The sequence below is a fragment of the Gopherus evgoodei genome, chromosome 1 (genome assembly GCF_007399415.2).
Source record: "Gopherus evgoodei ecotype Sinaloan lineage chromosome 1, rGopEvg1_v1.p, whole genome shotgun sequence".
Lineage (NCBI taxonomy): Eukaryota > Metazoa > Chordata > Testudines > Testudinidae > Gopherus > Gopherus evgoodei.
The window spans coordinates 250,848,775-250,863,219 of record NC_044322.1 but is presented as its reverse complement, the minus strand read 5'-3'; the positions used below and the strand labels follow the sequence as shown (position 1 = coordinate 250,863,219).

General features: G+C 45.0%; 1 protein-coding gene and 1 long non-coding RNA gene across 4 annotated transcripts in view; both read right to left on the bottom strand.

The window, feature by feature from the left end:
* ADA2 (adenosine deaminase 2) overlaps positions 1–5,620 on the bottom strand; it is a 32,225-nt gene extending 26,605 nt beyond the window's left edge. Inside the window, exons 1-3 of one of the 2 annotated variants that reach the window (XM_030542938.1) lie at positions 5,587–5,620; positions 3,566–3,637; positions 1,933–2,240 (exon numbers count right to left, since the gene is read on the bottom strand). In XM_030542938.1, coding sequence (XP_030398798.1) covers positions 1,933–2,240; positions 3,566–3,588 — 331 coding nt within the window. In that variant the 5' untranslated portion in view covers positions 3,589–3,637; positions 5,587–5,620. Of the gene's footprint in view, positions 1–1,932; positions 2,241–3,565; positions 3,961–5,586 lie in introns of those variants that run through there. The other variant, XM_030542934.1, reaches the window with a different exon arrangement.
* Positions 5,621–8,370: 2,750 nt separating this feature from the next.
* LOC115646970 lies at positions 8,371–11,921 on the bottom strand. 2 transcript variants are annotated; one of them, XR_003999183.1, is made up of 4 exons: positions 11,850–11,921; positions 9,780–9,913; positions 8,595–8,629; positions 8,371–8,482 (listed from the first exon to the last, which is right to left on the bottom strand). It is a non-coding gene; the product is annotated as an uncharacterized LOC115646970 (long non-coding RNA). The 2 variants fall into 2 exon arrangements; XR_003999182.1 differs by having other exon boundaries at positions 8,371–8,639.
* Between the last annotated feature and the right edge of the window lie 2,524 nt (positions 11,922–14,445).

Genomic DNA, 14,445 nt, shown 5'->3' with positions numbered 1-14,445 from the left:
ACATAACAGGAAATATACCAGTCTTCTAGAACTGGAAAGGACTTTGAAAGGTCATTAAGTCCAGCCCTCCTGCTTTCACTAGCAGGACCAATTTTTGCCCCAGATCCCTAAGTAGCCCCCTCAAGGATTGAACTTACAACCCTGGGTTTAAGCAGGCCAATGCTCAAACCACTGAGCTAGCCCTCCTCCCCCCTAATTTAAGATCCTTTGGAGGAAAGGGATGTAAAAGCAAAAAGAGAAATTTTCCTTGCCATTTTTTTTAAAAGCTAAGATACTTATGTTTTTAAACCACAAATATCCCAGCAGTGAAGGGATAATGGTGAGTTGAACATCTCAGTTATTTCTGTGGTAACCAATCATGATGCCATAAACCCCAGAGTCTGACATCACCGCAGGGACAAGCTAGCAGATTAGGGACATGGCTCTTATTCAGACAGAAACAACAGACCAATTCAGAATGGTAAGAGCTAAGCAGTTTACTTTTTGTATAAAAGCACTCTCCACAAATTTTCCCCAGAGCAAGGCTTTGCCTTGCACTCCAATAACCAGACTGAGAGGGTTCTAGTCTGGGATCTGGTACCTAGAACAGATCAGTCTGGAAGGAGAATGCATTGCACAAGAGGGAAGTGTGTTCTCAAGTTTCAAAGTGAAAGCCTTCTGTCTTCACCTAGAAAAGGAAGTCTAATGAAAACACTTTTCACTGCATCAGAGAGAGAAGTGGAAGGGTAGAGAGAAGTCAGTCAGCTGAGAGTCAAGGCCTTCAGATGTACAAATACATTAACTCCTTGCTTCCCACATGGAACTGTCAAGGTCACAGCAATTCAGAGAGTCAGCAATAGCTAACTCCCTGCTGGTTAGACTGGATGGCTTAGATTTCAGATGGTCAAAAATATCCGCCCAACCACTCAGTATATTATAGTTATTAAGGATTAATTCTTAGAATGCTGACCTGTTCCAGACTGTTAGCAAAACAAATGCTTAGGATGACACTGTGCATGTATTTTACACTTATATAGTGTCTTTCATCCCAAAGCACTTTACACACTATGTATGCACCATATGGTGTAATGCAGCCATCTCTGAGGTGAAAGGCTGTAGCCAGTTTTGTACACAGCATGCTGCACAAAGGTGAAGGGAGGGGAAGTTTCAGCCAAGGACCATAGGGCAAATTCCTGCACTTACAAACAGAGATCTCTCTCATCTGTGTGGATCAGAACTCAGTTTTTAAGGTCTCAACTGAAAGGCCCTAACAGAAATTCAGTTTTCATATAGACGTTCTATAGATCATACAAACACACAGTCTAGGGTGACCAGACAGCAGGTGTGAAAAATCGGGACAGGGGGTGGGGGTAATAGGGGCCCATATAAAAAAAAAGCCTCAAATATCAGGACTGTCCCTATAAAATCGGGACATCTGGTCACCCTAACACAGTCTCCAACGCATTAATAGATCTATGCTGTACACAGCGACTTGTATAAGGACATGTGAACACCACCACGTGGCAGCACGTTTGTTTATACAAGATCCGTTGCAGGCCTGGGACGCATTGGAAGGATGAGCACCCCCAGTGCTGAAGCACACTACACAGAGGTCAGTGTCTTTCCCACATTATATTATTTTGTCTTCTTTCTCCTCCCAAGTGAGGTAAATGGTGCTGGAAAGGTCCATGCTGTACAGTTATACAGGATACCCACATGTTTGGAAACCCTCCCTGGCCAGTGTAATTCCTCCTTTCCCCCAGCCCAAAAGAGCCAGCCCTAATACAGCTCCTTTCAGGATCTGAAGTTGCTCTACTCAGCACCTGTAATAAGATCCTTTTAGTTTGGGTGCAGCAGGGGTTTCACACTGACAGATACTTGCCCCCCTCCTGGTCTCTGTTTTATCACAGAAAGCATTGGGTCAACCAAGAACTCTCAGGCCAGAATCCCTACCTTTCGGCATCTGTTTCAAGATGCTGAACACTTCACTTCGATCAATGAAGCCTTTGGCCCTGAAGAAGTGCATGCTGGGTGGGAAATATCCAGTCTTCCAGGCCTTGGCCACTTCCTTCTCCTTGAGGCTTATTAGATACTCATTGACCTGCTCTTCCTGCATCCCCAGGAACAGGTTGCCGCCGATCCGGCGGACGTTCTCCTGCTCAATCAGGGAGTCCCGCAAAGGGATGGGAAGGCAAAGAGGAACCAGACTCAGAACAAGGAACACCAGCCAACCAGCCTGAGGCTTCATGTCATGGACACACCTGGGGAAAAAACAATCAGAGCTGTAAGTGCAGGTCAAAAGGTGATATCTCAAGGGTGGTGTATTGGATCTTTAACAAAGAAGTGGCAGGATGATGTGTGCTAGGCCTTCCTGCTGAAGGGCCCTTGCAGGGGAGGTAGGAGAATCTGAGATGAATCCAGGGAAATACCTGACACTCCCAAGTACTCCAAGGAATCAGTCAGTTTGGAAATGCATTTGATTCATAACCATTCAAGTAGGCAGTAAGATCCTGTGAGGAGAAGATTTATCCCTGTTGGATCAGGCTGACAGTGCATAACACTGTTCAGCTTACTCAGTGCTATGGGAAGGGGGTCTGTGGCAAAGGACTGGCCCTAGAAGCAGAGATTTGTGAGGTCAAGACATTATGCTTCTGAGCCAGCCCTATGGTTAACAGACCGACTAAGGGACACCTAAAGACAGGGCACCATGCTCCTGGGCTAGCCTGTAGGTCAGAGTATGTATGTGTGGGAGGCTGGGTGGAGGGGGATAAGGAGACAGGTTAGTTGTCATACAGAGTATGCTGAACTTCAGAAACATTCAGGTTCTGTTATTCGACAGTCCAGGAGAAACTGTGCTGATCCCACAGCAAAATGCATTCTCACAGTTAAAACGAGACTTCACATCAAGCTCAGGGGAGAGAGATAGCTGAGTGGTTTGGGCATTGGCCTGCTAAACCCAGGGTTGTGAGTTGAATCCTTGAGGGGGATTTGGGGCCAAAAAAAGTCAGGGACAGTACTTGGTCCTGCCAGTGAAGGCAGGGGACTAGACTCAATGACCTTTCAAGGTCCCTTCTAGCTCTATGAGATAGGTCTATTACCACAGTGCACTAACACCCCACCTTCACACCAGAAGTCAGGCATCTCTAGTGCCTGGACATCTACTGGCACCATAAGAACTGGTAAAGGGGAGACAATATGGTGAGTCAGAGAAGACAGACACATGAGAAATTACTCTCCTTTCCCAAAGAGCATTGTTGGAATACAAGCTTCCAGCAATGGGCATCAGTCTGGAGGGTTCCTAAACATATCAGAGCAATCCAGTCTTGAGAAGGACTCAGGGCTGCAAGATAGTTCCCTATGTATTACATTTCCTGCTTCAGTCCTCTACCCAACTCCCCCCTTTTTGCCTGCTGCCCCATCACACTCCTCTCCCACACTATAGCTGGCAGCAAGATGGAATCTCCTATACAATTTAGCTCAGGAATGAAGGGGTTAGATACAGCTCTAGAGCCAGCCAGTTCTGATCCCAGCATAGCAAAAGCATCTTAAAAAAACACAACAGCCACAGTGAGACAGACCCACTTACTGTCGATTTTCTCTTCCTTGCATCCAGAGACCATCCAGCTGCAACCGAGATAGCAGGTCCTAGTCACCGCTCCTTCAGACAAATAGGTACAAAGCAAAGCAGCTATTAAAACATGGAACAAATCAAACAAGCCAACACTGACAGTTCCAATTCCTTGTTTCAGTTTCACTTTTATGCTTATGGCTCGTCTAGAGACTTCAGGAATATATTTTAAAAGAAGAGGAGGGGAGGGGGGTAGGAAAGGTTATGAGAAAAAGAAACTAAAGGAATGTAAGGAGCAGAAAGCCTTGGCAGGCCAGGTGAAGAGGGCTGAGGTAATAATAGGCTGATCTAGCAGGAGGACATTCCAGAGCTGCATGGAGAATGGGAAATGGAGACCCAGAGCAGCAGAAACATTCGACACATCCTCCACACAGACAGAATATGGTCAGAGGAAAGGAGTGTTCTCTGATGGTTCTCAGATAGCCAGCTAATCACATAGCATTTCCTCATCCTTTTATCCCATCTGCTAAATTTTAACCTCTTCATTGCCCTCATGTGAGGACTCATTGTCATCTCTGTGTAACTGCCACCCACTCATAATCTGACAGTTTTACATAGATGACAAATGTACTCTCAGGAGAGGCCTGGGCCCAGGCTATTTTACAAAATGCATTGCTTCCTACTCTGAGGCCCCACCCAAACTGCCACAGAAATACACATCTGCTGAGCTATTTTAACACAGTTCAGGGTAAGCCAGTTTAAACACAGTTTTGCCTGGCTATTGAAGACCAGGAACAGCTACATTGCAAAGACCATTTGCAAGACCTTTTTAGACAAGATCCCCAGCTAGTCATATTTAAACACACTTTTAACGGTTTTTGTCCAATCAACATTGACTATAAGAAAACTGGGCCAAAGTCATCCCTGATATAATTCCATTTTTAATAGAGCTGAATTTGGCACACAGGGCCAATTCTGCTCTCACACTAGATGTAAATCAGGAGTAACTCTGAGGTATACTAGCATCAGAGCTGGTCACACAAGAAATCATGACAATTATTATAATTTTGAGGGTATTTCCACTTTGCATGGTCAAAATGGACCTTTTGGGTTTTTGTAACATTTTAAATAAAAAATGTTAGAAATTGTGTTTATCAAATACTGTTTTCAGTACATAAAAAGAACAACAATCTAGATCAGAGGTGGGCAAACTACGGTGGGCGGTTGGATGGGATGCGAGGGGCAGTCAAGGGTGGGGGATCCGGGGGTAGTCAGGGGACAGGAAGCAGAGGGGGTGGATGGGGAAGGGGTCCCAGGAGGCCATCAGGGAACATGGGAAGTTGGATGGGACAGGAGTCCCGGGGATGGGCCATCGGAGGGCAGATGGGAGGGAGTGGGCGATGACCCCATCCCCTAACCGGCCCTCCATACAATTTCCAAAACCTGATGCAGCCCTCAGGCCAAAAAGTTTGCCCACCCCGATCTAGAAATGATTTTGTAACTTTAGCGCCCTCATGGCCAAGATGGGAGTCTGCTCTGCAGGCAGCTCTGGCCGAGAAGGCGTGTGCAGGAATGCAGCAGGAGAAATGCCTTCCACCCCAGGGGCACCTGTTCCAAACCCCCCAGAGTGAACACACACCCACCCACAGGAACGTACAATGGATATGACAAAGGGAGATATTTATTTACAGAGGGATGAGAGGAGAAATACAACAAGGGGAAATATAAGGGGAGCAGTAAAACAGGGCTGCATCCAAACCAAGGCCCCTCAGGCCCAGTGGTGGCACAGTCTGGAAGGGCAGACACGGAACAATGTGTCTGCACACGGAGTTCAGGAGTCCTGAGCAAAGTTCCGGTCCAGTGCTGAGTCTTGGGTGCTCCTGGTCGTCTTCAGCGCCAGTGAACTCTCCCCAGCAAACCCCTCCACTGCCCTCTTCTGCCGCTCTCTGCAAAGCCCCACAGAGCAACCGCCTCCCCACTTAACTAGCTACAACCTCCCTCCTTGTTCCCAATGCAGAGTCACAAGCCCCAGTACTCACAGCCCCACGCAGCTCTAGGCAGCAGTGATACTGGGTCCAGCTCCGGCCTGTCCTTCTTGGGCGATTCCTCCCTGGCACAGAGCTCCTCCTGGCTCCTGTCCTGGGCTGTCCCCGCTCAGGCCTGTCCGCCTCAGGCAGGTTCTCCTTCTTCCTTCTCCAGGGCCTGCCAGCTGCCTCTCCCCCTCGGTGGAGCTCCAGTCCCACCCCCTGGATTTTCCCTACTTTTTTCTTACTCTCTCCCTCCCCCCAGGAAAAAGATTTAAAGGGGCCATGCTCTCTAAACCCCAAAGGGTTTACAATTTAAATTACAAATGTCACCAAAAATGAAAAAAATCAACAGTTCTTGAAAACAAAAACAAAAACCAATCTCCAAACAAGTAATTTTTAATAATGCTTTATATTGCAAGATTTCAACTGGCACTAATTGGTACTAACCATGATCAGAATCAGGTCCCTGGGGCTTAAACCCCTGTTAGTGTGGCTACCCTCTGAAAATTCCAACTGCATTCGACAACAGGTGCCAGACCTGTCTCTTCCCGCTCTGACTCCACTCAGCCGAAAGTGACAATGGTTTCTCACGGGTGCGCACAGGTGAACAGAGTTCAACACCTGTGATATGAAGGGGTGGCCTACCTGTAGTTCTATCAGGGATCTACCACACTGTCTTGCAACAACTGTTAACTTTGACTGAGCCTTGTTTTCAACTCCAGCTGAGGGAGTATATATGGAGGGCATCAGGGATCCATGCTGATGGCCAACTTAAACATGGCAGAATGTTTTTTAGTGTGGATACAGCCTAAGATGGTCTCTCCTCTGGGGCAGTTTCAACGAACTGGAGAGTATAACCTCTCACTGAACACAAGAGACGCACAGTGCTCCATAGCAACTATTAGTTCCCTAAAAACAATACAAGGATCAGAGAATAAAGTGTTTGAGGAGAGGTGAGGGAAGAGAAATGCATGTAGACTAGAAAAGAAAGTTCAGCAGGAACAAGAGCTCTGTCTATAAATACCTTCAAGGGAACAATATAGATGAAGGAAGGGAATTACTCCAATTATCTGAAAGTAGTAAAGCAGAGAGAAACAGCCTACAGCTAGAACCATAAAACCAAATTCAGGTTAGGCATTAAGAAAAATGTCTTTACAGAGAAATAGGGCACTAGAGACAGACTCCAAGAGAAGAGTGTTGAGACATCATCAGCGCAGAGAGCTAAGGGATTAGACAAGACACGTACGGAGAAACCGTAGTCCACAGAGCACTGACTGGTGGTTCTCAGATAGCCAGCTAGTCACAAAGTATTCGTTCATCCTTACATCCCATCTGCTAAATTTCATTTAAGCTAAAAATGCACAAAATACTTCCCTAGCAAGACTTTTCTATGTAAGCAATTGCAGTAGTTGCCATGAGAATTGTATGTAAATGCAAGGGGAGGTAATCTCTGAGACCATAAATAGGGGGACAGGTGTCCTGTGAAAAAGTTTGAGAACTCTGAACTAGCGGGAATAAGCACAATGAGATTGCATTTATATCATATGTAAAAGGATCCCAAAACACTTTATTAACCAAGCTGTACCAGCTATCCAGATAGAAGTCACTCCACCTGCTACTAAAACATAGCCCTCTCTGGGGTGAAACATGACAGCCATTTTAAGCCCACAGCAGTGAACAAGATGGAAAGCAGAGGGGAATTTAGCAAGATAAAATGTAATTACTCAAGTTGGAATTTAGCCAGACACCAGAGTTAACAGGCCTATCCTTGTGAATATCATGGTTTCTTTAATGTCAGGGCCTTAATTTTAGGCCTCCTTGGAAAGCCAGGCATGACACAGGGAAACTTGAATAATACAGAGGGATCAATACAGATTAACTAGGAGGTCTTTTCTATAAACAACCACCTCTAATCCCAATTCTGCCAATCCCTCACTTCTCTCATTCAACCAAGACCCACTGGAGAAAACTAAAGCCTTGTCCACATTACCACTGGATAACATGGTGTGTGGCTCCATAACACAACTTTAAAGGCACATTTGTGCCCTGTTGCACTGTGGGAAAGAGGACTTTTACAAACCTTTCAACTGTCTTTTAGCAGCAGGCAAGTATTCTCAGTGAAGTACCCTTGATGCAATTTCATTCCCACACTCCAACCCAAAAGAGCCAGTTTTCATTTTATTCATTCCTTCTGCAAAGTTCATCTTTCTTCTCCAGCTTCTGCTTTCAGGACCATTGCATCCCAGCTCAGCATGATAATGTTGCAACACAACATCATTGCACTAGCCCAAAAGAAACGTTAGGACACTTCTATGGTTTGCAGGGCAATGTGAAAATCAAGGCAAAGCATACTCAAATCGTGTCTGGGCAATGTGTTCCTACTAACCCATTTTTTAAAAGCAGCTTTGCTAATCCACAATGAAAGTAGAAAGGCACTCCCTGAATAGTGGTTTGAGAGTTGGAAGATTGGTGTTCTAGTCCTGGCTCTTCCACTGGCACGCTGTGTGACCTTGGGCAAGTTACTTAACCTCTCTGCTCCAGTAGCTCCAGTATCCTTATCTGTAAAATGGGGATGATACTTCACAGTGGCACTGTGAAAATTATGATTATTTATTTGTATAACCATAGTACTATCAACCACAGTCGTGGACCAAGACCCCATTGTGCTAGGCACTGTACAGACACAGAACAAAAAGACAGTCCCTGCCCCAAAGAACTTACGATCTAAGATTAGTTAGCGTGTGTAAAGCACACCGAACATGCAAAGGGTATAAGTAAGTATTAAGTATTATCAGTTATTAAGGATTGACTGTCTCACAACATTTGGGATGACTAAAACATCCCCACCAGCCTGATAAATAACTTACACTTTTGTCTGGCTGGACAAATTAGGTGGTCAGTGGGAGATCTGCGGGGAGAAAGAGGTATGTCTGCTTTGGCCTGTGCTTGCACCTTAGCATCTGAGCCTGTGACCCATCAAGTTCACCTACAATTTGCTCCATCTATGCACATAAACTCACCCTCAGGCTGCCTTTTCATCCATCCTGAGCTGCATCTACACCCACCTGATGACATTTAAAAAGAGAATCACAGTTACAAGAACTGCAATCTGGTAATGCAGAGCCAGAGAAAAAGCTACACTCCCAGGTTAACAATTAATCACACAGGGAATGAAGCCACTGATTTGTAATCATTGCCTGGCTCCCAAATATAATAGCCGTGAATTCCTGTGACCACCGTCTGAGACGAGGCGCTTTGGGCTATTCCCAGTGCACTTGCTAAAATTCAAATCAGTTGCAGAGCAAGTCTCTTAGCTGTGAGCTCAGCCACTTATCAGCAAGAGGAGTCAGTGGTGCTAGCCAGCAGCAGTCTGAATAACCTCCCTGCCATCACTGTGCTGCTACTGAGCTGAGGTTTCATTTTCAAGTAACCCGAAGTAAGAACTGCATCATCTCTCCCCTGCCTCCCGCCAGGACTGTTCTTTGCTTCCATAACCCCAGGCTTCTACCTACAGTAACTGAAAGGACAAAGCAAAGAAAACCTTTGTATGGTAACACCAAGTCACTAAGGGCCAGTGCTGCAAGGTCCAGAGCGCCCTCAATTGTCAGGAATTGATGTCACCCTTCAGAGTAGGGACTCCGTACCCCACAGGACCAGGACTCAGGCTGTTTCCAAGGTTTCTGTGCACCGGCACATAGAGAATATTAGCAGGGCCCCAAGTCAATTATTTGTTTTTTTCCCCAACCTCTGTCTCTCTCCAGTCTTGGGCAGTAAAAAAAGAAAGCAAACTGGGTAGCAGACTGCATGTTGTATCTCCTGCTCTCAGAGTTACCGAGAATCCCTGTCCTGCTCACTCTCTCGCTTTAAAGGAAGGAGAAAACCCAATGAGCTCCTGTCTATGTGGGAATTTTTTCCATTAGTAATTTCACATCACTGCCTGCCCCCACTGTCTAACCTTTACCCCCCACCACACATTAAAAACCACTTATCCTCTCTAGAGCTTATGCTACACATACTGTTGCTCCTCAAATATCTGCACAGGTAGAGGAGTTCTCTTCCTTAATTCTACCTACTGCAAGCTGCAGCCTGATCCTGTGCACGAGGCAGGGAACAGAGGAAGAGACTAAGAGCTTGTCTACACTGGCAATTTACAGCACTGCAACTTTCTTGCTCAGGAGGATGCAGTTCCTCCTCAGAACTCATACCTGTTTTTGCCTGAAGTTTATATGCTAGTTCTCCCACTCCTCTGTACTGTTTACCCTCTGGGAGAGAGAAAGGCTGGATGCTTGACACAGATAGTGATGCAGCTTCATCTGGCTTTGCTTGAAGGTGCAGGGAGCTGGAGGAGAGAGATGTTTTTTGGTGTTAAAGAAAGACAGACGTTTATTGCTGCTTTCCCTCCTTTCTTTTGTGAAGATTCACTGCTGGAAAGAAGCAATGAAAGGTGATGTGGAAAGTTAGTGTAGCCAGGGCAAGTTCGTAAAGCAATTGCCGGTGCTACAGAAATGAACAGATTTAAGCATAATTTTGAAACACAGGTAGGGCTGGGGGTGAGGGTGGCAGGAAGCACAGTGTAGGAAACTGTGTTTTAAGCATCGTATAAGTACACCGAGGGTGAAATAGCATTACTTTTCATTCATGATACCACACGGGAGAAAGAAAAGTTTTAGAGCCCAGCTGAGCCACTCGATACCAGTATAACTCACTCCACTGACTTCAATCTTTTTTTTCCTGATTAACACCAATGTAAATTGGACCAGAAATAAGCTCTTAGGAGCATCTTGTAAAGTGCATTCAGACTAGGATGACCAGACAGCAAGTGTGAAAAATCAGGACAGGGTGTGGAGGGCAACAGGTAACCAATATAAGAAAAAGTCCCCAAAATCAGGACTGTCCCTATAAAATTGGGACATCTCGTCACCCTAACTCAGACCTCACTCTTGGATGCTGAAGGGTGACAAGACAAAGAGTATCAAAGTTACCAATGATTGCTGGAGTCTTTGGGATTCCTTGCTCAGGAAAGATGACTAACATCCACCAATAGCCTTGCTAGACTGTCCTTTTCTCCTTCACAGCATCAAGGTGAACATTTTTCAAAGTATATTGATAAGAGGCAGCAGGCAAGCTGGCTGGCCGACATAACAGGTGCAAAGACTTCAGTCTAGGAATGTTCAGACTCTGCCCAAATGAAGGCCACATTGGAAACTTGCTAGTAACGTGGGGGGAGTGACTAATTTGCATAAAATAAATCAAGAGCAGCCCCAAGGCTACTTGGGTGAAGTTGGTCCATAGCATGTTGGAACCTGCAGGCTCCTTGACCACAGCAATGCCTGAAGGAAGAGGGCAGATTTGGACAACACAGTAGAATTCCAATGAGAGCAATCTGGCCTGAAGGCATGTTTTAGCCACTCTAGCATTAGTTACCATTTATTTCACTGATGTAAACCTGTGATGGCTACACGCAGTGATCGCAGGGAACAGGGATACATCCCTGTGTCCACCGAGCGAATCAGGCTCTCTGGCAATGTATCAATTGCTATGCCTGTTAATCACTGAAGCTCAAGGAAATACACTTAAAAGAAAACAACAAACCGCTAGATACACTGAGCAGCCAGAACAAGCCTAGCCTGTTGAAATTACATTGTAATTAAAACATAATAAAAACTGGCATTTATTGATGAGTTATATTAACCCTGTCTGAAACCATTTGAACAAATTAAGCCTCATAATGGTATTTTTCTTACTGTTAAAAGCATTAAGACTTGACATAGATCAATAATAACACCCACGTTGGCTCTTTGTTACTGGAAGAAGAAAGCTTTGCCGCTGGAAAGCTTCAATTGGCGTGGCTTCAGCCAATAAGAAGGCGCCTATAAGGGACCCTGCTGGCAAGCCCCAAAAGATAATGCCAGGGTACTTACATGGGCATATAAAGCATGCTCTCAAAAACACTGCCAGGAGCCCAGCTGTCCCACTCCAGGGGACATTTCCAGGGTATTTGCATGAGCAGATACCAATGTATGCCCCAGAAACCATTGCCAGGGTCCCTGCTGGCACATAGCAGTGGATGCTTCCAGGGGACTTGCACAATCATATACCAGTGCCTGCCTCAAGTGCCAGTGCCACCCTACACATATACCACAGATCCTACATGGGCACAGACATGGGGGGGGGGGAGGTTTCTGCCAGGGCCCCTACAGGAAAATATACTAGTGAATGCTGTGGCCTGTGTCCCAGGTGAATTGTTCTCTAGTTGTTTTGCAACGGTTACAAACCTGTAAGGCAGAAAAACTGATAGACCCTGAGCTCCTTCCTTCCTTCTCCCAGCTGCTTCTGTCTCTCTCAAGCCACACAACAGCTGAGCAGATAAACAACTTGCCACCTGCTCCCACCTCCAACCCCACCCCCTAAATCCGATATGTCTCCACCTCCTCATCCACAGCTCTGTTCCTGTGTTTGTATTCTCCTCCCTTAAGGCACAGTCCCCTCCAGCAACACTGCTGCCTGCCCTCCTCTTTAGCTAAAGAAGGGGTACATTGTGAAGAAAGCAATAGAGCTGTCTGTTCTCATTGCAAACAAGCTGACACCTTGAAATAACAACTCAGCCTGCATCCAAACTAAGACAGGCAGGAAATATTACCCTCCGTCTTTGCAATGCCACAGCACAATCGGATTCTGAACAGCCTGACCCTCCTCCCCTTCCGCCTGTGCAACTGGGCAGAGAAGGCAGGAGAAGATAAATAGTGAGCATGGAAGGAAGTGCAAGGGAAAAGGAGGCAAAGCCTATGAAGCACAATAGTAAACTGGGTGGTACATCAGTTTCCCTGTCTATAAAATGGGGATAATAATGCTTCATCAACATTGTAAAGCACTTTGAGACCTTCAGATGAAAAGTCATGAAAAGTGGCAAGTATTAATTATTATTACTACCATAAAGGGCTCCTAAACATGAATTAAAATAATGGAATGAACCATCCTCCATGCCCAGCAGCCTCTTTCAGCTTCCTCCTTATTTCTGGGGCAGATAAATCATTCTGTTGTGTTGAGTGAAGTATATAAAATAATAAATGGTCTAGAGAAGATAGACGAGGAACTTCTGTTCTCTTTGTCTCATACCACCAGAATAAGGGGACAGTCAATTAAATTAAAAGGTAGGAAACTGAAAAAAGGAAATACTTTTTCAGACAATGTGTGATTACACTGTGGAACTCAGTGCCACAGGAAGTCACTGAGGCCAAGAACTTAACAAACTGATTGAACAGATTGAACAGATCCAGAGTGATCATGATGTATGACAACAAAAATGTTAAACTTCCTACTTCAGGGTTTGGGCCCATCGCTGACTTTTAGAGTTCAGGATGAGCCCCATGTGCAGGGCAGATGATCCCACATCTGCCTGCTGCAGGGTTCTTACGCCTTCTTCTGAAGCACCTGGTGCTGGACACTGCTGGAGACAAGATACTGAACTAGATGGACCTCAGGTCTGATTCAGCTAGGCAATTTGTGTGTGTGAAGCAACCACAGGAGTGCAATGGGGGATAGATTTGGGCATATACAGTATGACTTGACATTTTGCTTAGGAACATAGGATCAGACCAATGATCCAATACCCTCTCACTGACAGTAACCAGCATGAGATTCTTCAGGCAAGATGTAAGATTTCACAGTAGACAGGAATAGGATTAACCAGGTCCCTGGGAAAATTACTCCATAACCCCAAATATCAGAGGTTAGATTGTGCCCTGAAGTATGGGGCCTTACATTGTTCCCACAATTCTTGTGTATTTTGTAACATTTTCTATTTTAACCCTTTTTAAATCCAGCTAAACTCTTAGTCTCAATTAAATCTTGTGGCAGCAAGTTCCACCGGCTAAGTGTGAAAGAAAGTATTTCCTTTTATCGGTTCTGAACTTGCCACCTTTCAATGTCATTGAATGTCCCTCTGTTCTCATGCTCTGAGACAAGGTGAATAGAACTTTCTGATCCATCTATTTTATACCACTAATATTTCTGTATGCTTTTATCAAACTAATTGTGGGGGGGAATTGCTTAGGTCCAATTTGACTCAAATGTGACTGTGGGGAAAATGACCCTGTTTTATTGAACAATTCTGTTCCCTGTGTGTATTCAAAATGAGAATTATTTAATTTCGTGGTAAGAATAAGTTTCAATTGTTTTCTACCCCTGCAGAGCAAGTACAGATATAGGAACGGAAGCGGTCTTCTAGTGTAGTTTCTGCATCTTCCACAGAATTGTTGGCCAAGCTTTAACTGCAGAGCCAAATTCCATCCTTAGTTGTGCCCATACAAGCCTGCTGAAGACAATAAGGTTGCACAGATGAAAGCAAGTGAAGAACTTAACTTGCAGGATCTTATATGCTAATGATGATGCATGAGGAGGAAAGAAGGCGATGAACCCTCAGATCTCATGCTGAGTTTGCAGGGCTGCAAAGTACAAAAATATTCTCTTTATAGTAAACTGAGGAAATTTGCCCTGGAACAACTGAGAGACAGACACAGAATCCTAAGACGTCATTTTTACAAACACACTTTTCAGACTGAACAATACTTTAAAATGACAAATTAATCACTCAGAATTGTGGAAAGCAAAAAGAGCTTAGCTTTTATAACCCTGACATTTTCCAGACTGCCAGCCGTATCCCTGTGTAGGATGCCACGTGCGTATATACCCCCAGTCTCCAAAGGGATAACTAACACAACACACAAGTGGTTTTCAGATGTGACTGATGTTATTCTAGTGGGTTTTGGCAAATGAAGTTGCAGGGTAGAGTCTAGTGCATCTATATATCTAATTAACATTACAGTAGCATCCAAAATGTGGTAGGCACTTTACTACTTATAGAAAGAAATA